We start from the raw sequence: 20,315 nt of genomic DNA on the forward strand, positions 1-20,315 counted from the left end.
CCCGAATCAGGGTTACCTAAACTACGCCATCTACGCTATGGATCCCCTCACATCTTAGCGCGGGAGATTTAGCTACTCATACAGGAATTAATAACGATATGAAACTAAAGATGAAAACAACAGAATTCATAACTAAATTAAATGAACAATAAAACCGCATAAAAGAAAGAATTAGGGCTTAGGGATTCTAACTAATCAATTCTAATCTATAAAGAAGGAATAAAAGCAAACTAAAATTTAGAACAAGAACTACCAGAAATAAAGAAGGCAAGAAACGAATCCGGATGCAAAAGAAGAACTTTATTGAAAAACTAATGAAAACTGTAGACTTACCGATGAAAAATCTAAAACTGAAATGTATAAACTAGGTATTTGATAATGAATCTGAATGAATAAAGCAGTAGGAAGGAGTTACGTTATATAGAAATGTCACGTAACTCCCTTCTCCAAACCTAATTACAAATGGGCTTAGGTTAAAATCTTTTAATTCTCGTCAGATTGCATAAGTGGTCGATCGACCAAGTCAGCCAGTCGATCGACTAATGGTCAAGAATATCAGAAGCTCCCGACTTAAAATAAAACTTGTACGTTAGCTCATGTGGTCGATCGACCATGGACCTCAGTCGATCGATTGACTCTTCTTCTTGCAGTCAACTGTTCAGCATTCTGACAGTCTATAGACCATGTAAGTTAGTCTATAGACCAAGTTAACTGGTAATCCGCTTCTGAAACTCTCGCAAATCTATCTTTCAGGCCTTGCTACGTGCACCAAGTTCATTTCCCGAGTCAAATCTTCATGTCAAATCCTATGCCAAGCACTTAGGGACGGATTCGGCTCGATTTCCGCTGGATTCTTCACATTTCTGCAATATTACACAAAAAAGGCGGAAGTGGACGAAATGGGGCAAATAGTAGAATAAACTACCAATGATGGACATAAAATGCGTGGAAATAAAGATGTAAAACATCATATTATAGACACGCATCAAGGCTTATTTGGCTATGAGAGACTACTTTATTTGAACAAAATTGTCTCAACATGCACATCTACACATCTACGGTAAGGAATGAGCACCATACTTATGCGTTTTGACATGACATACCACACAAGGAGAACTACTCACAAATACCTAACGAGACCGGTTTGATGGACCGACCATATGGAGGCTCTATCCTCACATTTTCGTAGCTATGTCGGACCTAGGTCAAGTCTCGGGCCTAATACGGTCTCACAAGGTGGTCGCAACTTGGTTGTTAAGCTAGATTTCCGGGTTTTTGCAAGCAAAAACCCTAACACGTGTCATCAAAAGGCACAAGCTATCAAGAGGGAAATGACACGGGCAAAACAAATTATCATCATTGGCAACATATGCCTTCCACATTTAGACTCCCTATGCAAATATTTACAAACAAGATGCAACGTGTATGAAATGCAACTAATCATATGACCAAGCTACGTGAATACAAGCGTGAACACATATATACACGTCTAATCTAAATGCATACAAGTCCTAGTCCTAACAACACACCAACAACACAAGCATATCCAAAACGGTTCCCAAAAAGAACACCCACATCAAAAATCCCGTCCTCCTCCATGCAAATATATACAAAAAGAAAAGGAAGGATAAAGGAGAAAGAATTGGAAGAATTTTACCAAGTGTCTGCTCCGATGATTGCATGTGTTGTCAATAAAAAAGGTTAGGACAAAAGCAATATATATAATATAAACAATGCAATATTTTTGAAATTTTCAATTTTTAGGCATTTTTGTAATTTTCTCAAATTAACAAGCAAACAAATACAAATATAAACAATATGCACAAAGTGGATATTTCCCTCCCCACACTTGAAATTTATATTGTCCTCAATAGAACAAAGTATAGGGAGAGAATAGGAAAAATAAATAACATATTTTTGATGGTTTTTGAATTTTCCAAAATTAAAGAACATATTTGTTGATTTTTTTTGAATATTTGAAAATAAATAATACTCCCTCCGATTCACTATGATCTTCCACATTACCTTTTGGGGAGATTTTAAGAGGAAGGAGATTTGTGGTGGAAAATGGAGGAAAATTAAAATAAGAGAGAGAATGTGGGGTCACAAGTCATAAAAACCACAAATAATAGACTAACAAGAAAAATGGAAGAACTTAGTGAATTTGCCATTTTCGAAATTGTGGAACATCTTAGTGAATAGGAGGGAGTATCTTTTTGGTTATTCTCACAATAATTCACCGTAGCACTATCTTACAAGAGAATTCCTCTTTCAAAAGGGATGTGTTGTACACTTATACCTCGTTAGTCGTTAGTGCTTTACTACTTGCATTATATTTCCAACTTTACGCATTCATTGCTTCCACACTTTCTCTCAGTTCCTTGGGATGCTTACAATAATAAAATAATGGTACAAAGAATGCGACTCCAATATAGGACTATCTTATATATATATATATATATATATATATATATATATATATATATATATATATATATATATATATAACTGGGTTGAAGCGCCGTGGATGCGCCACGTGTCAACCTTGACTTTAAATACAAGTATTAATTACACTCAAACATTAAATATAAACATAATAAATGCTTTGTATAAATCTCAAAAAAATATTAATTACTGACTTAATAAATTTTATTATAAAATTACAAAGAAATAATTACGGTGATTTGATTCTAAATTTATTAAAAAATTATTTTGATAAAAATCCTAAAATGTAAATAATTACGTTTATTGCGAAAAATGCTTTAAATTGAGTATAATTTTCATTATATTTATTGAAATATTTTGATTTGTAGAGATGATTAAAGTGAGTGTCTCATAATATTTTATATTTACGTAAAAAGACATTTTGATAAAGTTATAAAACTTAGACCATTAAATCCTAACAAAAATATATTTGGAAGAGTCATTGTACTTCTTAAAAACATAACTTAAAAGAAAACTACTAAAGGTAAGTTTTTATATGGGAATGAAAAAACTATATTGCGAGAAATTAATACATCTGAGATTTTGATAGGTTTAAATAGTGTGATACCGAGTATGTGTACGAGTATGTATGTACACAGTGATCACGAATGCATTGGAATAAACAAAATAAAAGTAATGATTATTAAATATTATAGTATTATAAAGGACATAAAAAAAGTAGAAAAAAAAACGTTACATTTTTCTTTAATATCTTCAATTAAAATACGTATACGTCAAGTATAAATATTGATTATGACTAGATAAATATTACTTTTAGTTAAATATTTTATATGTTATATTTTAAATACTTTGAAGTTAAACCTCAAAAAATATTATTTGAGAAAGTTTAACCTATTTTATTTATAGGTAAACTCTTAAACATCATTTATATATAGTTGTTTAAAAATACAGAAGGTGCAATTTTAATAGATATGTTTGACATATAACAGATGCAAAACACAATCAAAACATTTGAATAAGTTGAGTTTGAACTCTATATGTGTGATACATAAGAGGATATCGGGAAATATAGCAAATCACCTCAATAAGTTTGATACGATGTGCAATTAAACCTCTTAACTTATAAATGTAGCAAATAGGCCCCATAAGTTTCTCTTAATGTGTAATTTGCCACATTTCTTATTTTTAGTATTGAAATTTACTAAATTAAAATATAATTACTATTATTAAAAGTCAAAAATATTGATCAAATATTAATCCTAAAATTCCTAATTATTAGAAAGCATGTTTAAATATTTTTTTTTTGGTGAAAAAATATTCATAATATGAGAATTTTTATTCTTTAGTGAAGTTACAATGAAAAGTTACATGTCCAATTTTTTTTATCTTAAATTTGGTTTACATTTTTTGTTGAATATGTAAGTATTTTATTTAATTTTTAATAGATATATTTAAAATGATTTTTATAATAGAAAATAATAGATTTTAGTTAAAAAAATGGTAGAAAAATTGATTTGGGCTTAATTGCACATTTTTGAAAACTTATAGGGGTAATTTGGTACAAGTGAAACTTAGAGGGTTAAATTGCACATAGTACATAAGTTATGGGGGTAATTTGCTACATCCCCGGATAAATATCACACGCTATACATAAAAAAAATTAAAAATTACATAAAATTTTATTCACATCATTTTGAACAAATATTGATTGATTTGGAACCTAACGTATTGTGAAATGATATAATTTGAGAACTTAATGTTGATTGTTGCATTATTCGAATAAATTTTATTTTAATTAATATGATATTTGAATTAGTCACAAAATAATTTATAAAACGTTGATCAGCATAATAATCACTTATTAGTTTTAGTTAAAATTGTATGTATTTTATTTTAAAATATTGAAAATAAACCTAAAAAAATTAAATTTGAGAAAAATTAGTTTATTTTTATTTATAAGTAAAAATATTAAAGGTCATATATAAATTATGTTATTTTTCTTCAATTATAATAACTAAATTTTAAAACAGGCCGCGCGAAGCACGGGATACTATCTAGTATCTCATATACTCCGTATATATATAAAACTGGGTTGAAACATTGTGGATGCACCACGTGTCCTATACAGCCTTAATGACAAGCATTAATTACAGCTAATAATTTAATATGAGCATAATAAATGCTGTATAAATCTCAGCAAAATATTAATTATAGTTTAATAAATTTATTATAAAATTATAAAAAAAAAATTACGGTAATTTGATTCTAAATTTAGTAAAAAATTATTTTGATAAAAATTCTAAAATGTAAATAATTACGTTAATTGCGAAAAATGTTTTCAATTGAGTATAATTTTGATTATATTTATTGAAATATTTTGATATTTTACATTTACGTATAAAAACATTTTGAGAAAGTTATAAAACTTAGACCATTAAATCTGGTAAGAAAAATATATTTGAGAGAGTCATTGTATTTATTAAAAATAGAACTTAAAGAAAACTACTAAGAGATAAGTTTTTATAATGTGAGAATGAAAAAAATTATATTGCGAGAAATTGAATACTTGTGAAATTTTGATAGGTTTAAATAGTGTGATAAGGAGTATGTATGTACACAGTAACACATGATCGCGAGTACATTTAAATAATCAAAATAAAAGTAATGATTATTAAGTAATATATTATTATAAACGCCATGAAAAAGTAGAAAACACATTACATTTTTCTTTAATATCTTCAATTAAATATGTATGCGTCAAGTATAAAATATTGATTATGACTAACTAAATATTACTTTTAGTTAAATATTTTATATGTTATCTTTTAAATACTTTGAAGTTAAATCTAAAAAAAAAAAAAATTGAGAAAGTTCAACCTATTTTATTTATAGGTAATTTATTAAACATCATTGTATAAAAATAATATAATTGATAGTTGTTTAAAAAACAAAAGGTGTAAATTTCTTATAAATATGTTTTACACATAGCACTTGCAGCACACAATCAAAAGAATTAAATAAGTTGAGTTTGGACGCTATATGTTTGATATATAAATATCACACGTTATACATAAAGAAATATAAATTACATAAAACTATATTCACATCATTTTGAACAAATATTAACTGATTCAGGACATAATGTATCGTTAAATAATATAATGTGAGAACTCAATGTTCATCGTTGCGTTATTCGAATAAATTTTATTTTAATTAATATGATATTAGATAAGTAACAAATTTATTTATAAAACGTTTATCACGCATAATTAATTATCACTTATTAGTTTTAATAATTAAAATTGTATGTATTTTATTTTAAAACATTGAAGTTAAACCTAAAAAAAATTAAATTTTAGAAAAATTAACTTATTTTTATTTCTAAGTAAAAATATTAAAGATCATATATGAATTATACTCCCTCCAATTCATCATAATGTTCCCATTTGAGAATGACACAATACTTAAGAAAAATCAATATAAAAGAATAAAAGACAAATGTGGGGTTTGTTGATATATGAGAGAGGGAAGAATAGTTAGTAGTTAAATAAGGAGTTGTGGGGCCAAAACATTAAGGAAAGTAATAAAATAAGAGTAAAAGAGTTATGTGAGGTTTGATAATAGGAGAGAGGGATGAATAAAATAAGAGTAAAAATTACCAAAAAAGGAAAGGGGAACATTACTTGAATAATCTATTTCGAGAAAGAGGGAACATTATAGCGAATTGGAAGGAGTATTATTTTTCTTCAATTAAAATAATAAAATTTTAAAACAAATCGCGCAAAACGCGGGATACTACCTAGTAAGAAGTACAATCAAGAGCATTAAAAATCCATCCAAAATTCCAAACCAAGACTTTGACTTGAAAATTCATGATTTTTAAACAATTTACAAAGTTAGATTGGAGATTAAAAAAAAAAAAAAAAAAAAAAATTGTATCGTCATAACTCTGCTTTTGAGTGTCCGTTTGGAGCGACTCTTTTTTTAATCACTTCCTGACGAGATCAACAGGTTTTTCATGTCTATTCGTAGGCATGGACGTTGCTAGGGACATGGAAAATAGTACTATGAGAAAGTGGAAGTAGATGAGAGGAAGGACGAAGTAATTTTGGAATTTTTTTTATAAAAATGCCAATACCATTAGTAAAACGCCGACAGCATTTAATAATTGGAAAACTTTTATTTGTGCTAATACATGTTTTGCTTGTAACGCTTGTGATGTTTCACAACCCTCTTTCCTTTCTAAGATTATTTAAATCGGATGTGAGTTATTACCAACTTGTGTCCGCCCCAAGTAAGAATTTGTGCTAATACAATACTCTGCAGATGGCGAGACCTCATGAGGAGATTGAGGACTAACCAGTTCTTGAGACCAGATGTCCTCAATGATCAGCACGACAAACTATAAGGAATTATATGCTCAGAAACAAAGGACTAAAGGCAAACTGCTATATCTATAAACAAAAACTGTAATAGTCAGACCTATATCTCACATGTTTACAAAGGAGCTTACCATATATAACCACATTTCATTTTTCTTCTCATCATTCAGAATATCAAATGGCATCATATAGGTATCAGCTTCCAGATGGTAAATCCTCGCAAGATTGCTGAAAGCTGAAACACTCGAGCAGTAGGCTTACACTGGCAGAGGTTAAGAGGTACAATATATGGCTCAATAGTCGTTTGAAGTTAAAACTCCAACATGGTAACCCATGTATCGGCCAGCATCTTCAATGGTGTGTTTAAATATCATTCATTCAGAAACCCAGATTCATCTTACAAGAACTTATCTTCCACAATCTTCTGCAGTTCCTCCAACTTTTGGATAATTTTCGGATTCATCAAATCCCTTGCTTCCCTGATCAGCGTTCCTTCTTGGCTGAAATGATAAGCATTCACGACGGATTTGATCCACGTGTGCAGTTTCTCAGGTGTCCTACACGTTTTATAACAGACCACAGTGAGTTTCTAAGAAGTCATTTAGGGAGGAAATATTCAAATGAAATGGAGGGATGTAAGGCATGGTATTTATCAAATATCGGATGCGATACAACATCATGCTGACCGCATTTTGAGACATTTATGCTGCAATGACCGATATTTGACCATTGATCAAGACTTGAAACAAGAATTTAATACCATCAGACAATGAACCACATCTAAATTGGGGTCACTGAAAGATTCTGGATAGTTCAATAAACTAAAGTAAGCAACTCTTAATACCATTAAAACAGATATACATACGTATAGAGGCTATCCACGTCCTTTCCCTCAAGCTCTTCCCCAGGAGTAAATGCATCACTGAGAGCAGAAATTTTTTCTTCTGGGTCCTCAATCATGAGAAGATACTTTACAATTCGTATCTCTTTTGGCATTAGTCTCTGAAGATTACCTCTAGCAGTTGTGTATAAATGATACAGCACATCCTTTGCCTAGAGTACAAAGACGAGCGAAATTAAACGCTGAAGTTTAAAAAAGAAAAGATAAAAATTGAGGAGCATTTTCTAATATCCGTTAATCATATACCAATTTGTTTCACTGACTACAGAATCATATTCAGAAGTCTTTTGGCATTAACCCTCTAAAGATTTCCTCCAAAAATAGTGTATACATGATACAGCATATCCTTTGTCTAGAGTTCAAATACAAGCAGATGCATATGCTGAAACTCAAAAAAAAAAAACCTTTGAGGATCATTTTCTAATATTCTTTATCATATACTGTTTGCTTCACTAGACTTTTAGATCTTTATGTTTCCTCTCTCTTTTCCCTTTTACTCCCTGATACATAAGTGAGATTTCTAAAAACTCAACTTGAGACTTACAGTTCGAAGCACTTTGAAATCATGGAGATTTGTAAAATTTTAAATTTTTAACATGGCGAGCAGCAAAATACTACTCCAGATATCAGCTCTAAGAACGATCAGAAAGGGAAAATTCAGTTGTTGCACAATTAATGTTAACAGCATACCCTAACACAGTAACACCCCTCCTCCAAACTATAAAAAATAAAAGAGTAACTTATGGGTGGATTCTTCCATAGAATCCTACAGTGTTTCAAGAACACCAAATTAATTTATACATTCTCAGATGTTATGATCTTCTCACAACTGAAATTCTGAATCATATATAATATGAGTAATTTACTGAGGTTCAACAAAGATTCAGGCAAACCGTTATACACATCTGCAACAAGTTGCTAAATCTTCACCATTGTGGTACAAAGAAAACAATCAGTCTACTAAGAGAAGGTCCCATAGTAATATATAGTAGGATAAAGATAAACCCAATTCAACTAAAATCCCTATCCATATACCCAATAGTCCTCCAAGAGCATGTATAATAGAAGCTCTCTAAGGTGGTCCCCATTGATGGAAAAAAAAACAGGTATTTTTTGCCCTTTGTGCTCTCATATGCTCTTCAATCTTCATATGCTCCTTTGAAGAAACTGGAGACCAGCTCTCCCACAAGTGCACTTGGGGAGCAAGTTTGCCATTAAAAGTGGGTGTGTAACAGAGCATTGCTATAAATGGAAAAGAGAGGAATATTGTTTTTTTTAAGGATGTAAATATAAAAGTGGGACCAAAAATTAAGATGTAGTGTATGTAATAGAGCATTGCTATTGTGGGTCTAAAATTGTTTTTCGGCTTTCCAAGGATAGAGTGTAAATGAAGAGCAAACCAAGCAATCACCATTTGTTAACTATGTAGTATGTACCTGCTATAATTACACAATTCTGCATAGTATGGGCTGATAATTTCATCATGAGGTCGTCTCATATGAGATTTGTGCTAAGGGAAACAGACATTGCATGGTAAACTTCTTTCATGAAAAACTGCGAAGAATTCAAATGCTCTTGCACCAGTGATTACTTACCTCCTCTTTCATCATGTTTGATTCTTTAGCAGCTGACCAAGCTTTTGTTATCATTAAAACAAGGGCAGAATCAAGTTGATTTTTCTCAGCTAAGCTGTCAATCTTTCTGCAAGCAGCATCTACAGAGGGAGAATTGATAATGTCTTGGAACTTCATTTCTGCAGCATTTACTGCTTCTATGCTTTCAGAAGCTGTGTCATATGCTTGGACTGCCGCGACACACATATTTCCAAGCTTTGCCACAGCTATTTACAAAATTAAGCTTGATTATTACCAAAGAAAGACGAAACGATGGGGGTAGAGGAATTAAGATAAAACCACAAAACAGCGACATTGTCCTCCCACCAAGTGGGTGTTGGAGAAGATAAATGAAAACGTTAACAATTCAGATTATCCACATACCCCTTTTTTACCTTCGAATATCACAATATTCTCTCCAAGATTTAAAAAAGAAAAAACTGTCAAAGACGGTAACACAAAAGAACCTTAACTGCATATAGCCGTTCAGTCTTCCAAATGTAACTCAGTACACCAACCAAAAAAATCACATACACTAGCGTAGGGACTTGACAACCAAGAGACCAAGATATTGACGAAGGGAGTTGATAGTGTTGTTAAGGCCATTACAGAAGGCAATGTTATTTTACAGAACATATGGCCAAAAATAAATCGAACTGAAGAATTCATTAACGAAATTGTGGATATTGGAGTTGAAGAAAGCAAACAATTCACGCCATACAGATATTTAAATGCTAAACATATCTACTACGAGGATGGTTGACTCCTACGGCCCTCCATAATTTCACATTTCCCAAAAAAAAAAACCTAACCAAAATGATATGCTGTTACTTGTCATAGGCATTCAAAGAGGATTTCCTAGTTAGGAGCCCATAAACGTTTTTAAAAGAAAAAAGGGCTTTTCTACGATGTACCCCCGTTTTTCAGATTCTACGATATACCCTCGGTTTTTCAATATCACACAAAATACCCCTGAATTCAATAATATTTTCGAGAAATACCCTAAATGCTAAAAATTTACGATTTTAAATACTATATTTGGGCGTTTTGGTTGATTACTCATCCAAAATTCGTAACATCACCAATATAATCCTTATTTTCTCATCAATGTACACTTTTTTGTGACAATATCTAACCATTAAAAAACTCGAATTTGGATCCTTGGGGTATTTTAGGTACTAATCTTGGAGTTTAAGGGTATACCGGATGTTTCTTAAAAATGGAGGGTATATGTTAGAATTTGGAAAAACACAAGGATACACCGTAGAAAATCCCAAGAAAAAAATAACTTTGACAGAATGACTGTGTCCGGTTTTGCAGTTCTGCTTCTCTCTGTTCAACAATAACTATTTTCCCATCTTACAAATGATATTGTTGTCATAAGACAAATGAAAGTTTAAGTACTAGCACTTCTTTGTTTCATATTCAGGTGATGAAAGACTTCAGAGCCTGTAATAGATCTGTTAATACTTGACTTTGGATGCGTTTGTAGGATAATTTTAAGGATTTCAGAAAATGCATAATATTTTCATTAGCTTTCCACTATACTGTATCTAACTGTTATGCTTACTTCATTCCACACATAAAGCTAAAAATTGGTAATTTCAATTACCACGGAAAGGGTAAATATATCTTTTAAAACTAAAGTTATTTACCATTTCTTCAGCAACTGATAACCAAACGAAATCGAATTTTTCTCACGAACTTCACAAATCTTCTTTTATTCTTCCTTTCATTTCCTTTCCACTCCTTTCCATAACACTGTGAAACCAACAAGTTGATAAAATATATACCTACCTAGCTCTTGGTAAGGTGAGCAACCAAAGAAACTATCTAACCTCTCCATTCCCTCTCGGATGAGAACAATAAGTAAACAAAAACAAAACAGAGAAGAAATTGAAAATACACCCAGAATTTAGGAGCTTGAAACATTGGCAGCTTTTCTGACCTCTAGGCTTTACTACTTCAATGAGATTGAGATTTGAGGCGAAACATCAATCACTCATTAGAAAGACCAAAAACATACATCACTCAAAAAAACAAAACAAAATAAAATAAGCATAAGCTGAATTAATATTTAGATTCGATCACATGACCTAATAAACTAAATATTGACAACGGTAAAAAATATCTCCACAAATATGCATATCTAATATGACTAAGTAAAACATTCAGCACCCAAACGAAAAGATCAAGCCATCTAAAGGTACAAAGTCAGGGAAATTACCAAACAACTAAAGCTTTCATAGTAGAGATAGGCATCAGTCAATCGCATAACAACTAAAGCTTTCATAGTAGAGATAGGCAACAGTCAATCACATAACACGGTAACTGGCAATGATAAACAAAAGTTAGATCAACGAAATAATTCAAAAGGTGCAATGAGTTTCTAACCATCCTGCTCAGTAGGATTATCATGACAGGATTCTGCAACAGTGTGAAGATGTATAAAAAACTCCTTCGTGAAGTCTTTACGGCGCCTAGCAACAATATCACCTATCTCTGATGGGGCCTCTCTGACCACCTCGAGAAGTTCATCATGTCTTTGAATGTCTTCATCAATCTGCAAGACAAAGTTCAAGAGGGTTTGAAAAAAGTAAAGACCAAAAGTAATAAGCAGCAACAAAACAGTTCATCAAAAAATGCGAGTATGAAGGTATGGTATATCATTAACACAAGGCAGGCCCCTCAACCCCCCAACCCAAGCAGTATTTTGATGTAGTCTGTTTCAATAATAGAACATCCTGAGTCCAAATTATTTGGGAACTGACGTAAGGGACCATTACTAGGGCGAGGATACAGCAGGGAGACAAAGGGGGTAATAGAAGAAAGAGAAATGAAAACAGAAAAAGGACTTGGGCAGAAAAGAAAAAATGAGAGTAAACAAATGCAAAGTGAAGCAATGACACTACGAGAAAGAGAACTAAGATCAAAGAAAGAAGAGAATGGGAGAAAAAGGAAAAAACTGCAAACTGAAAAAGTGCAAAAGAACCCAATGAAACCCTTTGAATTAGTATGTTTTCTGGACATGAAGTATTTGTTCAAAAGTTAGAATGAAGAGGAGGTTAAAGCCTCCAAATCTTACACTCTTTCGCCAAATACACATCTCTAGCAGGAACTAGTAATTTTAAAACTTAACTTTCTACATGACATTTATGAATTTGATGGATTTAAGTAGAAGCATCAAACAGTTTCCAGCTGAATTCTACAGTGAAGGCCTCAAGTAGGTGCCATCAATATATAAGAAAAAGCGAAAAACTGTCACTCTAACACGGCTGAAACTGTCGAGTGTAACTCGTGTCAAAAGGTCGCAGTATGAGGCTCACAACATGTAGCCAAAGTGATGTGTCAAAATAACATAAAAGAAAAGAAGGGAGGGGCCAGGTCAATTTCCACCCACCTCTTTCAACTTTCGTTTAAGGCGAAGTAGCTTGTGCTTCATTTCAGGGTTGCCCTCGCTGTCGGCTTTGTCCTGACAACGCTGATAAAAGTGAGGTCGAATATTATTCCATTCTTTGCTAAAAGTTAATAGCCTTCTCCAGTCAGTTGCAGTGGGCTTGTCTACCAGAAATACATCAACTAATTTGTCACAAATGCGGATCATTTTATGAGTATCCATTTTGTCAGATACATCATCAGACGGAGCTGGTGATTCCATCTGCTCTTCCCCACAGGTTTCTGCCACTGAAGATGTTGTGTTACCAGTTGCCGCAAAAGAGGGATACCAAGACCTATTCGCATTAAAGACACTATAATCTTGAAAAGAGCGAGGCTGTGATCTCAAATCGGTTTTATGAACAGACTGGACGAGCAGTTGTCTATGCATTGCTTTTCCAAAATTCACTGAAAAAGACAGCAAAATTTTTTCAGCGCCTAAAACAGGAAGCAGATGATGTAAACTAGAAACATTAGCAAGTTTAAGGAACCACAATCAAAGAAGAACACAGAATAAAATACAACTTACTGGGGCAAAAATTCACATAGGATTCATAACCATGGATAATGATGGCAGCATAAATTTTACAATGGTAACGTGGAATATAAAATGACAGGGGAAAATTGGCTACACAAAGGTTCATAATATCTTCCTTCACATTTCAATACCGTCAATATACTCCAATATTTCTATCTGATTATACAATATAAAACGACAAGGGGAAGTTGGCTACTCAAAGTTTCATTTCTATCTCCGCCTCTGATTATACACAATAGTAATGTGGAATACCACCAAACAAAACCTAATATCGACTCAATTCGCAACTAGTAATTAAAATTGAAGAATACCTGAAGTGCAATTGAAGGAAAGGAGTTTGAAAATGGGCGGTGTAATGAGCAGAGAAGAAGAGGATGGCATAACCGCCATTGCTGAGGACGGGGAGCTTGCAACAGTTAGTAACTTCGTAGATAGATAATCAAAGACCTACCATCTCTTAATTTTATCGCTTCCAATTGTTGAGGCTACAAATTCTGATTTCATGCATCCATGATTTTTTTTCTTTCAATTTTCGACCCTACAAGTCTAGAACGATGTGTTTTATGCTGTGATTATCGGTGTTAAGATTGGATTGCGCGAAAGTGGTAAACAACCTAAGTCCCTTAAGTTTGATTTGGAGTAAATAACCTCTTAATTTTGTTATAAAGTGAAATCAAACCCTTTTTATTTTTCCGGTCAAAATCTCACCGGATTTTTCAAATTCTCACCAATTTCTCATACGGTGTACATATTAGGTATAAATTTCTCTCGGATACCTTTACTTTTTCATTTGTGTGCTCCTGTCATCAAGTAAGGGCGGTGATGATGATCCTCAAAAACTGTCGAGTTGTTTGCCCGGTAATCTAAGATCAAATCCATGGTTTGCCAAATTGGTCTTCCTCTCCAAAATAACAAATTAAATTGTTGAAGATGTAGCCATGCAGCTATTATTCTTAGCATCATTCAAGGGTGTTGGTAGGGAAAAATATATTGTACGACTATTGAGTGTGGACAATTACTGGAATTCATAATTATTCTTCATTCACGTATTTTAGTCGGCATTTTGATTGTTAATATCAAGAGTATGATCATGTGTTTTTTAAGACGCTATAAATATTGTGGTACATCTACATGTATAAAGTAATAAGGAGTGAAATTTATACTCCTTCCTATTCTAAATAACTCTCCCTATTTCTTTTTTCGTCTATTCACAATACTCTCCCCATTTCCTTATATAGCAAACTTTTATACTTATTTTAATCACTCCACCCCACAACAATACCCCACAATACTCATACTTTATCTTATTTTAATCATCTTACCCCACAACAATACTTATTTTAATCACACAATACCTTCCCTCTCTCCAATCTCCTACCCCACTACAATACTTTACCATATAATACTCCCCTCCCTTAATTCCCGTGCCCTCCATGAAAGGGGAGGGTTATTAAGAATAGGAGGGAGTACCTAATATGTACACCGATATGAGAAATTGGTGAGAAATTGAAAAATCCGGTGAGATTTTGGCCGGAAAAATAAAAGGGGTTTGATTTCACTTTATAGCAAAGTTAAGGGGGTTGTTTACTCCAAATCAAACTTAAAGGGCTTAATCTCACGTTGAAGTAAACTTAAGGGGGTTGTTTACCACTTTCGAAATGGGCCGAATAGTCTATCATTTGCATAGATAGAAAATTCATTAGTGTTATGAAATATTATTAATATGGATATTATATGCATGTTCATATTTTAGAGTATTTTAGAATATATTATCTTATGGAAACTCTTTCTCGTTGTATTGTATATATATATATATATATATATATATATATATATATATATATATATATATATATATAGGATTGGGATCATATGAGTATACCTCATATATTTGAGGATTGAGGAACACATCTAAGCCGTCGATCAATGAGATCCAAATGCTATCATAGTGTGCGATTCAAGAAGGATAAGATTGACATTTCCATCATCGTATAATAAGCTCCTTACAATCGCATCCCTCATTTTTTATTAAACAGTTTCTCACTCTAAAACTTATCGTCGGTGAGACACTCTCTTTAGGTTTTTTTCTTACTGTGATTTTCTCTCAATTCTTTGCAATCTTGTTCATCTGATTTCGTCAAATCATCTTTTGAGATTACCTATTGTCAAACATCAATTGCTATTGCAAAACGCCGCTATGTCGGGTAATATTTTTATGGTGTTTTTGCTTTTAATTTTTGTTAATTGTAAGCGATTCATTTTACTTTCTGGATTTGATTCAACTTAATTTCATGAATTACTATGGTGCTTTGATTCAATTTGTCGAAAACAAAATGAAATTATGTATGAGAATCTAAAATATCTTTGGTCGATTCGAGTTTTGAATGAATAATCTCATACAAATACACATTATTATGCTATAGTTATTTTAGGTTTAACATTCTTTTAATCTCTTTGAGATGATCGATTAAAAGTGAACTTCTGTATGATTTGAGCAGCATAATCAGTCGTCGATGTCTACCTTGTAGTCACTGGATCTGCTTCTAATGTTTAGCCCTTTTAGTTGAAATTATTAGATCTTGTAGCCTAACTTTAACTTTGATTTGAGTAGTCTAACTAGAGTCCAGTTTTAATTCAAACAGGTATTTAAACTCAATCGTAACAGCCAGCTCGCTAACACACTCGCGTTTTTAATAGCAGGCATTTCGCTCGCTCAAAACCATTTTATTTGCTCTCATCCCGCGCTAAGTGTCAAAGTGAAATAAATTAAAATCACTTTTTGCTAATGTTGTAACCTTATTTGATTACATATTACCGTGCTTTGTGATGTTAACAAAAATGCATTCATGCAACTAGGGCAATCAAATTGTCTGATCCTTTCTTGCCTCTTATTCTTCTTGAGAACAATTTTTGGTAAATCTAAATTTTTTGTGATGCAGGGGCATGATTAGACCAATTATTTTGGTCATGTACTGTATGGGAGTGGTTGATTTTTGGCAGGTCTTTTCTTTCTTTGGATCGGGCGGTGACAAAATATCTTGACTATTTGTGGTTATTGTAACACACACAATTTGTTGCTATAAGATGTGTATTGATAAATGATAAGAGTGATGTATTCAAGATGTTCACTTTAAGCATTTGATGTACAGAGGACCTAATTGCGGAGAAGATGTTGAAAATCATAGACAACAGATCGAAATAAGACCACTACGACACAAGACCGTTGCAAATCTTAAGAATAGAGGTAGAGGTAGAGGTAGAGGTAGATGAAGCAATTAGAATGACAACTATATATGTTGAACAAAAATTGTAATTGGAATTACATGGATGTAATGCAGGTAGGACAAGTAATCTAATGGTAAACAAGTATTTCTGGTGTAGGTGAATATTGTATATTAATATTACAAAAGAAGTTATGGCTAAACAATTTGTTTTGGCCCGCATATTATTATTGGTAAAGTGTGATATTGTTTCAAATATCATTTGATATTTTTCTTTAATGGTTGTGATATTGTTTCTCATATAACAAAAGTGGATAGGGATTTAAAAATCCTTTTTACTTCAAATTGTTTTGTTTATAGTGAGATATTGTTTTACAAACAGTGATATTGTTTCTAACTACTTGTGGTATTTTATTTTATTGGTTGTGATATTGTTTCACAGTAGCACAAAATTGGAGGCTCCTTTTAAAATACTTTTAACCGTGATATTGTTTTGTATATAGAGTGATATTGTTTATAAGTACATGTAATAATGTTATCAATATCACACAAAGGGTAATGTCTACAATTAAGTGTGATGTGATGATATAGTTTCAGAAGAATGGTGATATTGTTTCAAACGAAGTGTGATATTGTTTACAATAACGTGTGAAATTGTAAAATACAAAAGCCAAATATTGGTAACACTATATTATTGATTCTGAGGTTTTATCATATTGTTAACCAAAAATGGAAAAAGAATACAAAATTATTGCCATTTGGAATTACATCTAAACATAAAAAAAATTGTATACATGAGTAAAAAAAATTCAATTTATCTAAGTTGATGATGTAATATAGACTTTCTCAGCATGCCCACAAGCTCTTAATCAACATCCGCAAGTGAAGAAATCTGCAAAAAAAAAAAAAAAACAAAGAACAAAAACATAATGTCACTAGTTATCAAAACTGTGATATTGTTTCTAAGGACTTGTGGTATTTTATTTTAGAGTAAATTATCAATTACACCCACGTCAAATACACATTTTTACATTTACTCCCACGCCAAATTTTTTTATTAAATTACACCCAAGTTAATAGCTCAGTTTAGAAATTGCACCCAATATCGGAATCCGGCCAAATTTCCGTCAATTTTCAAATTTTCTGGGTAAAAACATATTTTTTAGGACGATTTTGCCCTTCTACCTTTCAACCTTGTGTTTGTTTGATGTTTAACATCTCATTCATTCCCTTCCCTTCTTCATCCTTCTCTCATATTTTCCCTAATTTGATTTCCTCCATTGTTTTCCTCATCCTTAAGGTAATTCATTCCTCATTGTTTTCTTTACTAAGCCACAGAAATGCAAAACTCCTAAACCCACATTCACACATTTGAAGAATAAGCAAATGTATACCTTGATCATTCTGAGATCACGGATTGAGAATGACCCATCATCACTTCCAGATGCCAACATACAGCTAGCTAACCTGATGACAAAAGTTACAAAGTTAGGGAGTCATGTGCAGGTGCAAATGATCACAACCACGCCCATATTTTTTAATGGCAGTTAGAAGGTTGGTTAACCTGTTCCATGAGAGTACATTTACATCTGCATCGTGAGCTTTGAATGATGTCAAGGCAAACTTCCCTAGACGAGTGTCCCATATAGCAATGTTCTTATCCACGGAAGCAGACGCAAATACATTTGCCTCGTAGGGCTCCACTGTCGCAAATCGACATAAGTGTCAAAATAACATTCTCTCGATAAAAAACCCAAATTTCAAACCCAAACCCAGAAATACAAACCCAAACCAAGATTATTCTTAAGGTAATTCATTCCTCATGAAGGTTAGTTGTTCACTTTCCAATTCAATTTAACCAAACATGTGCAAACAGGAAAGAATACACAATACAAATACACACGACGCCTTTGTGTTTCATAGGAAATGCAGCAAATTTGGCATCCCTTTTGTCCTCGGTTTTCATGTTCCTTCGGAGCATTCCCGTCTAATAATTCAACCATTAATATCAAAATAGGATTTGATTACTACTTTTTGTGCCTGTCAGAAGTGGCTTGATTTTGTCAAACCATCCATAAGAACATACGCATTTAGTACAATGATTATAATCCGCATCAGAATAGCCAGGAGAACCGCCCCCAAAAAACAAGCGGTACAATGATTATATTTAAGATTTAGTTGGGATTTATGCGAAAATTTGGGGAATTTGAAAGGGGAAGATTTGGGGGAAATATTGGGATGAAATTAAGGTAAAAAGTGAGAGGGGGAAGTAAAATGAAGAGTCACTCACAGGTTGATTCAGAGTTAGAAGCACGCGGGGGCAATTTTGTCATTTCACATAGTTTTTCACCTGAAAATGGGTTGGGGTGCAATTTCTAACCTGAGCTATTAACTTGGGTGTAAATTAAAAAAAAAATTTGACGTGGGAGTAAATGTAAAAAAGTGCATTTGACGTGGGTGTAATTGATAATTTACTCTTTATTTTAATGGTTTTGATATTGTTTCACAATATCACAAAATTGGGGAATCATTTAAAGCACTTGTGAATAGTGATATTATTTTGTATAAGGTGTGATATTGTTTCTTATAACGTGTGATATTGTTCCAAAGAAGAGTCATCAAACACATTTTCGCCAGACCAACTCGACTCTACAATGCTTCAACGGAGAACTGTGGATTAACCGGTGGGATGGGTGGTATCAAATTACAATAACTGGAAATCAAAGATGTCTTATACACTCTTGTCAAATAAAAAGGCTAATTGTCAGATGAAGCTTTTAAATCCCTTCCAATCTACATGTGCTTTTAAATAGATTACATTGGTATAGTATCACTTTTTGTTAAGGTTCTACGCATAGAAAAATTTAGAAAGTTGTAATACCCTTTCTCTAAACATGACTTTGTGTATAAAAGAGTTGAGAAAACAACCAAAACATGTTGAGTAAAAGGTATCCAAATGTGTACATCATCCCTAGCTAAGTAATGGCTAAAGTAGAGATACATGGCTACCTTTATCACATCCTAATATTACATTGATCAATTGAGAACAAAAAGGGAATTTTGGATAATAACACAGTATTAACAATCTAATTAAAACGACATAACAAGAAGTCAGAATAAGTACTCTCCCCAAACTAAACAATGCTATGATTCTGAAAAGATGACCCCCATCTCCCATATTTTGGGTCCTAACTGTTACATTCTCTTTTACTATTATCTCAAAAAGTAACCTCTTTATTAACCAAGACAAGCAAATAGAAGTATAGCAGAACCTAATTAATTATAATCAATGTACAAATAAAACTTATATATTCCATCAATTCTAGACCTAAATCCATCTCTAACTCTACAATAAACAGTTAAACTAAAAAATCTTACAAAATTGAATTAAAAATCATAACAGAATGGCGATAAAGTCAGATTTTGCAAAATCAAACCCTAATTCAAAAACAGGATATTAATTAACGGAAATAAGGAAATTAATAACCGAATTAATCATGAATATTGAAGAACAAATATACCTGTTTCAAACTTTCAATATTGACCTAAAAGATGAATTGCGGTAAACTCATTTTCTTCATTTTTTATTTGATGTTCTTGATGTAAATTAAATGATTTCCACAAATTTTGAAGTTTGAATCTCTTCAAATTGTGCAGCAATGAGATAAAAAAAGTAGGAGGTGGGAGAAAGTAATATGGAAGGAAATGAGAGTTGAGATATGTTTTTTAATCGCGCGTATGTTTTGCGTTGTTGATTAGTTAAATCCAACGTCTCACTCT

At 32.3% G+C, this 20,315-nt stretch overlaps 2 protein-coding genes across 2 annotated transcripts in view; one reads left to right on the forward strand and one right to left on the reverse strand.

Annotated features, from left to right (window-relative positions):
• LOC141605481 (peptidyl-prolyl cis-trans isomerase B2-like) overlaps positions 1 to 20,315 on the forward strand; it is a 44,907-nt gene that overhangs the window by 12,159 nt on the left and 12,433 nt on the right. The window lies entirely within an intron of this gene.
• Positions 6,866 to 13,918, reverse strand: LOC141605480 (uncharacterized protein At4g37920). The gene is made up of 6 exons (XM_074424267.1): positions 13,626 to 13,918; positions 12,742 to 13,184; positions 11,736 to 11,904; positions 9,324 to 9,568; positions 7,693 to 7,880; positions 6,866 to 7,384 (listed from the first exon to the last, which is right to left on the reverse strand). The coding sequence occupies exons 1-6, from the start codon at positions 13,702 to 13,704 to the stop codon at positions 7,225 to 7,227; spliced, it is 1,284 nt and encodes a 427-aa protein (XP_074280368.1). The 5' UTR covers positions 13,705 to 13,918; the 3' UTR covers positions 6,866 to 7,224.

This window comes from Silene latifolia, chromosome 10, assembly GCF_048544455.1.
Source record: "Silene latifolia isolate original U9 population chromosome 10, ASM4854445v1, whole genome shotgun sequence".
Classification (NCBI taxonomy): Eukaryota; Viridiplantae; Streptophyta; class Magnoliopsida; order Caryophyllales; family Caryophyllaceae; genus Silene; species Silene latifolia.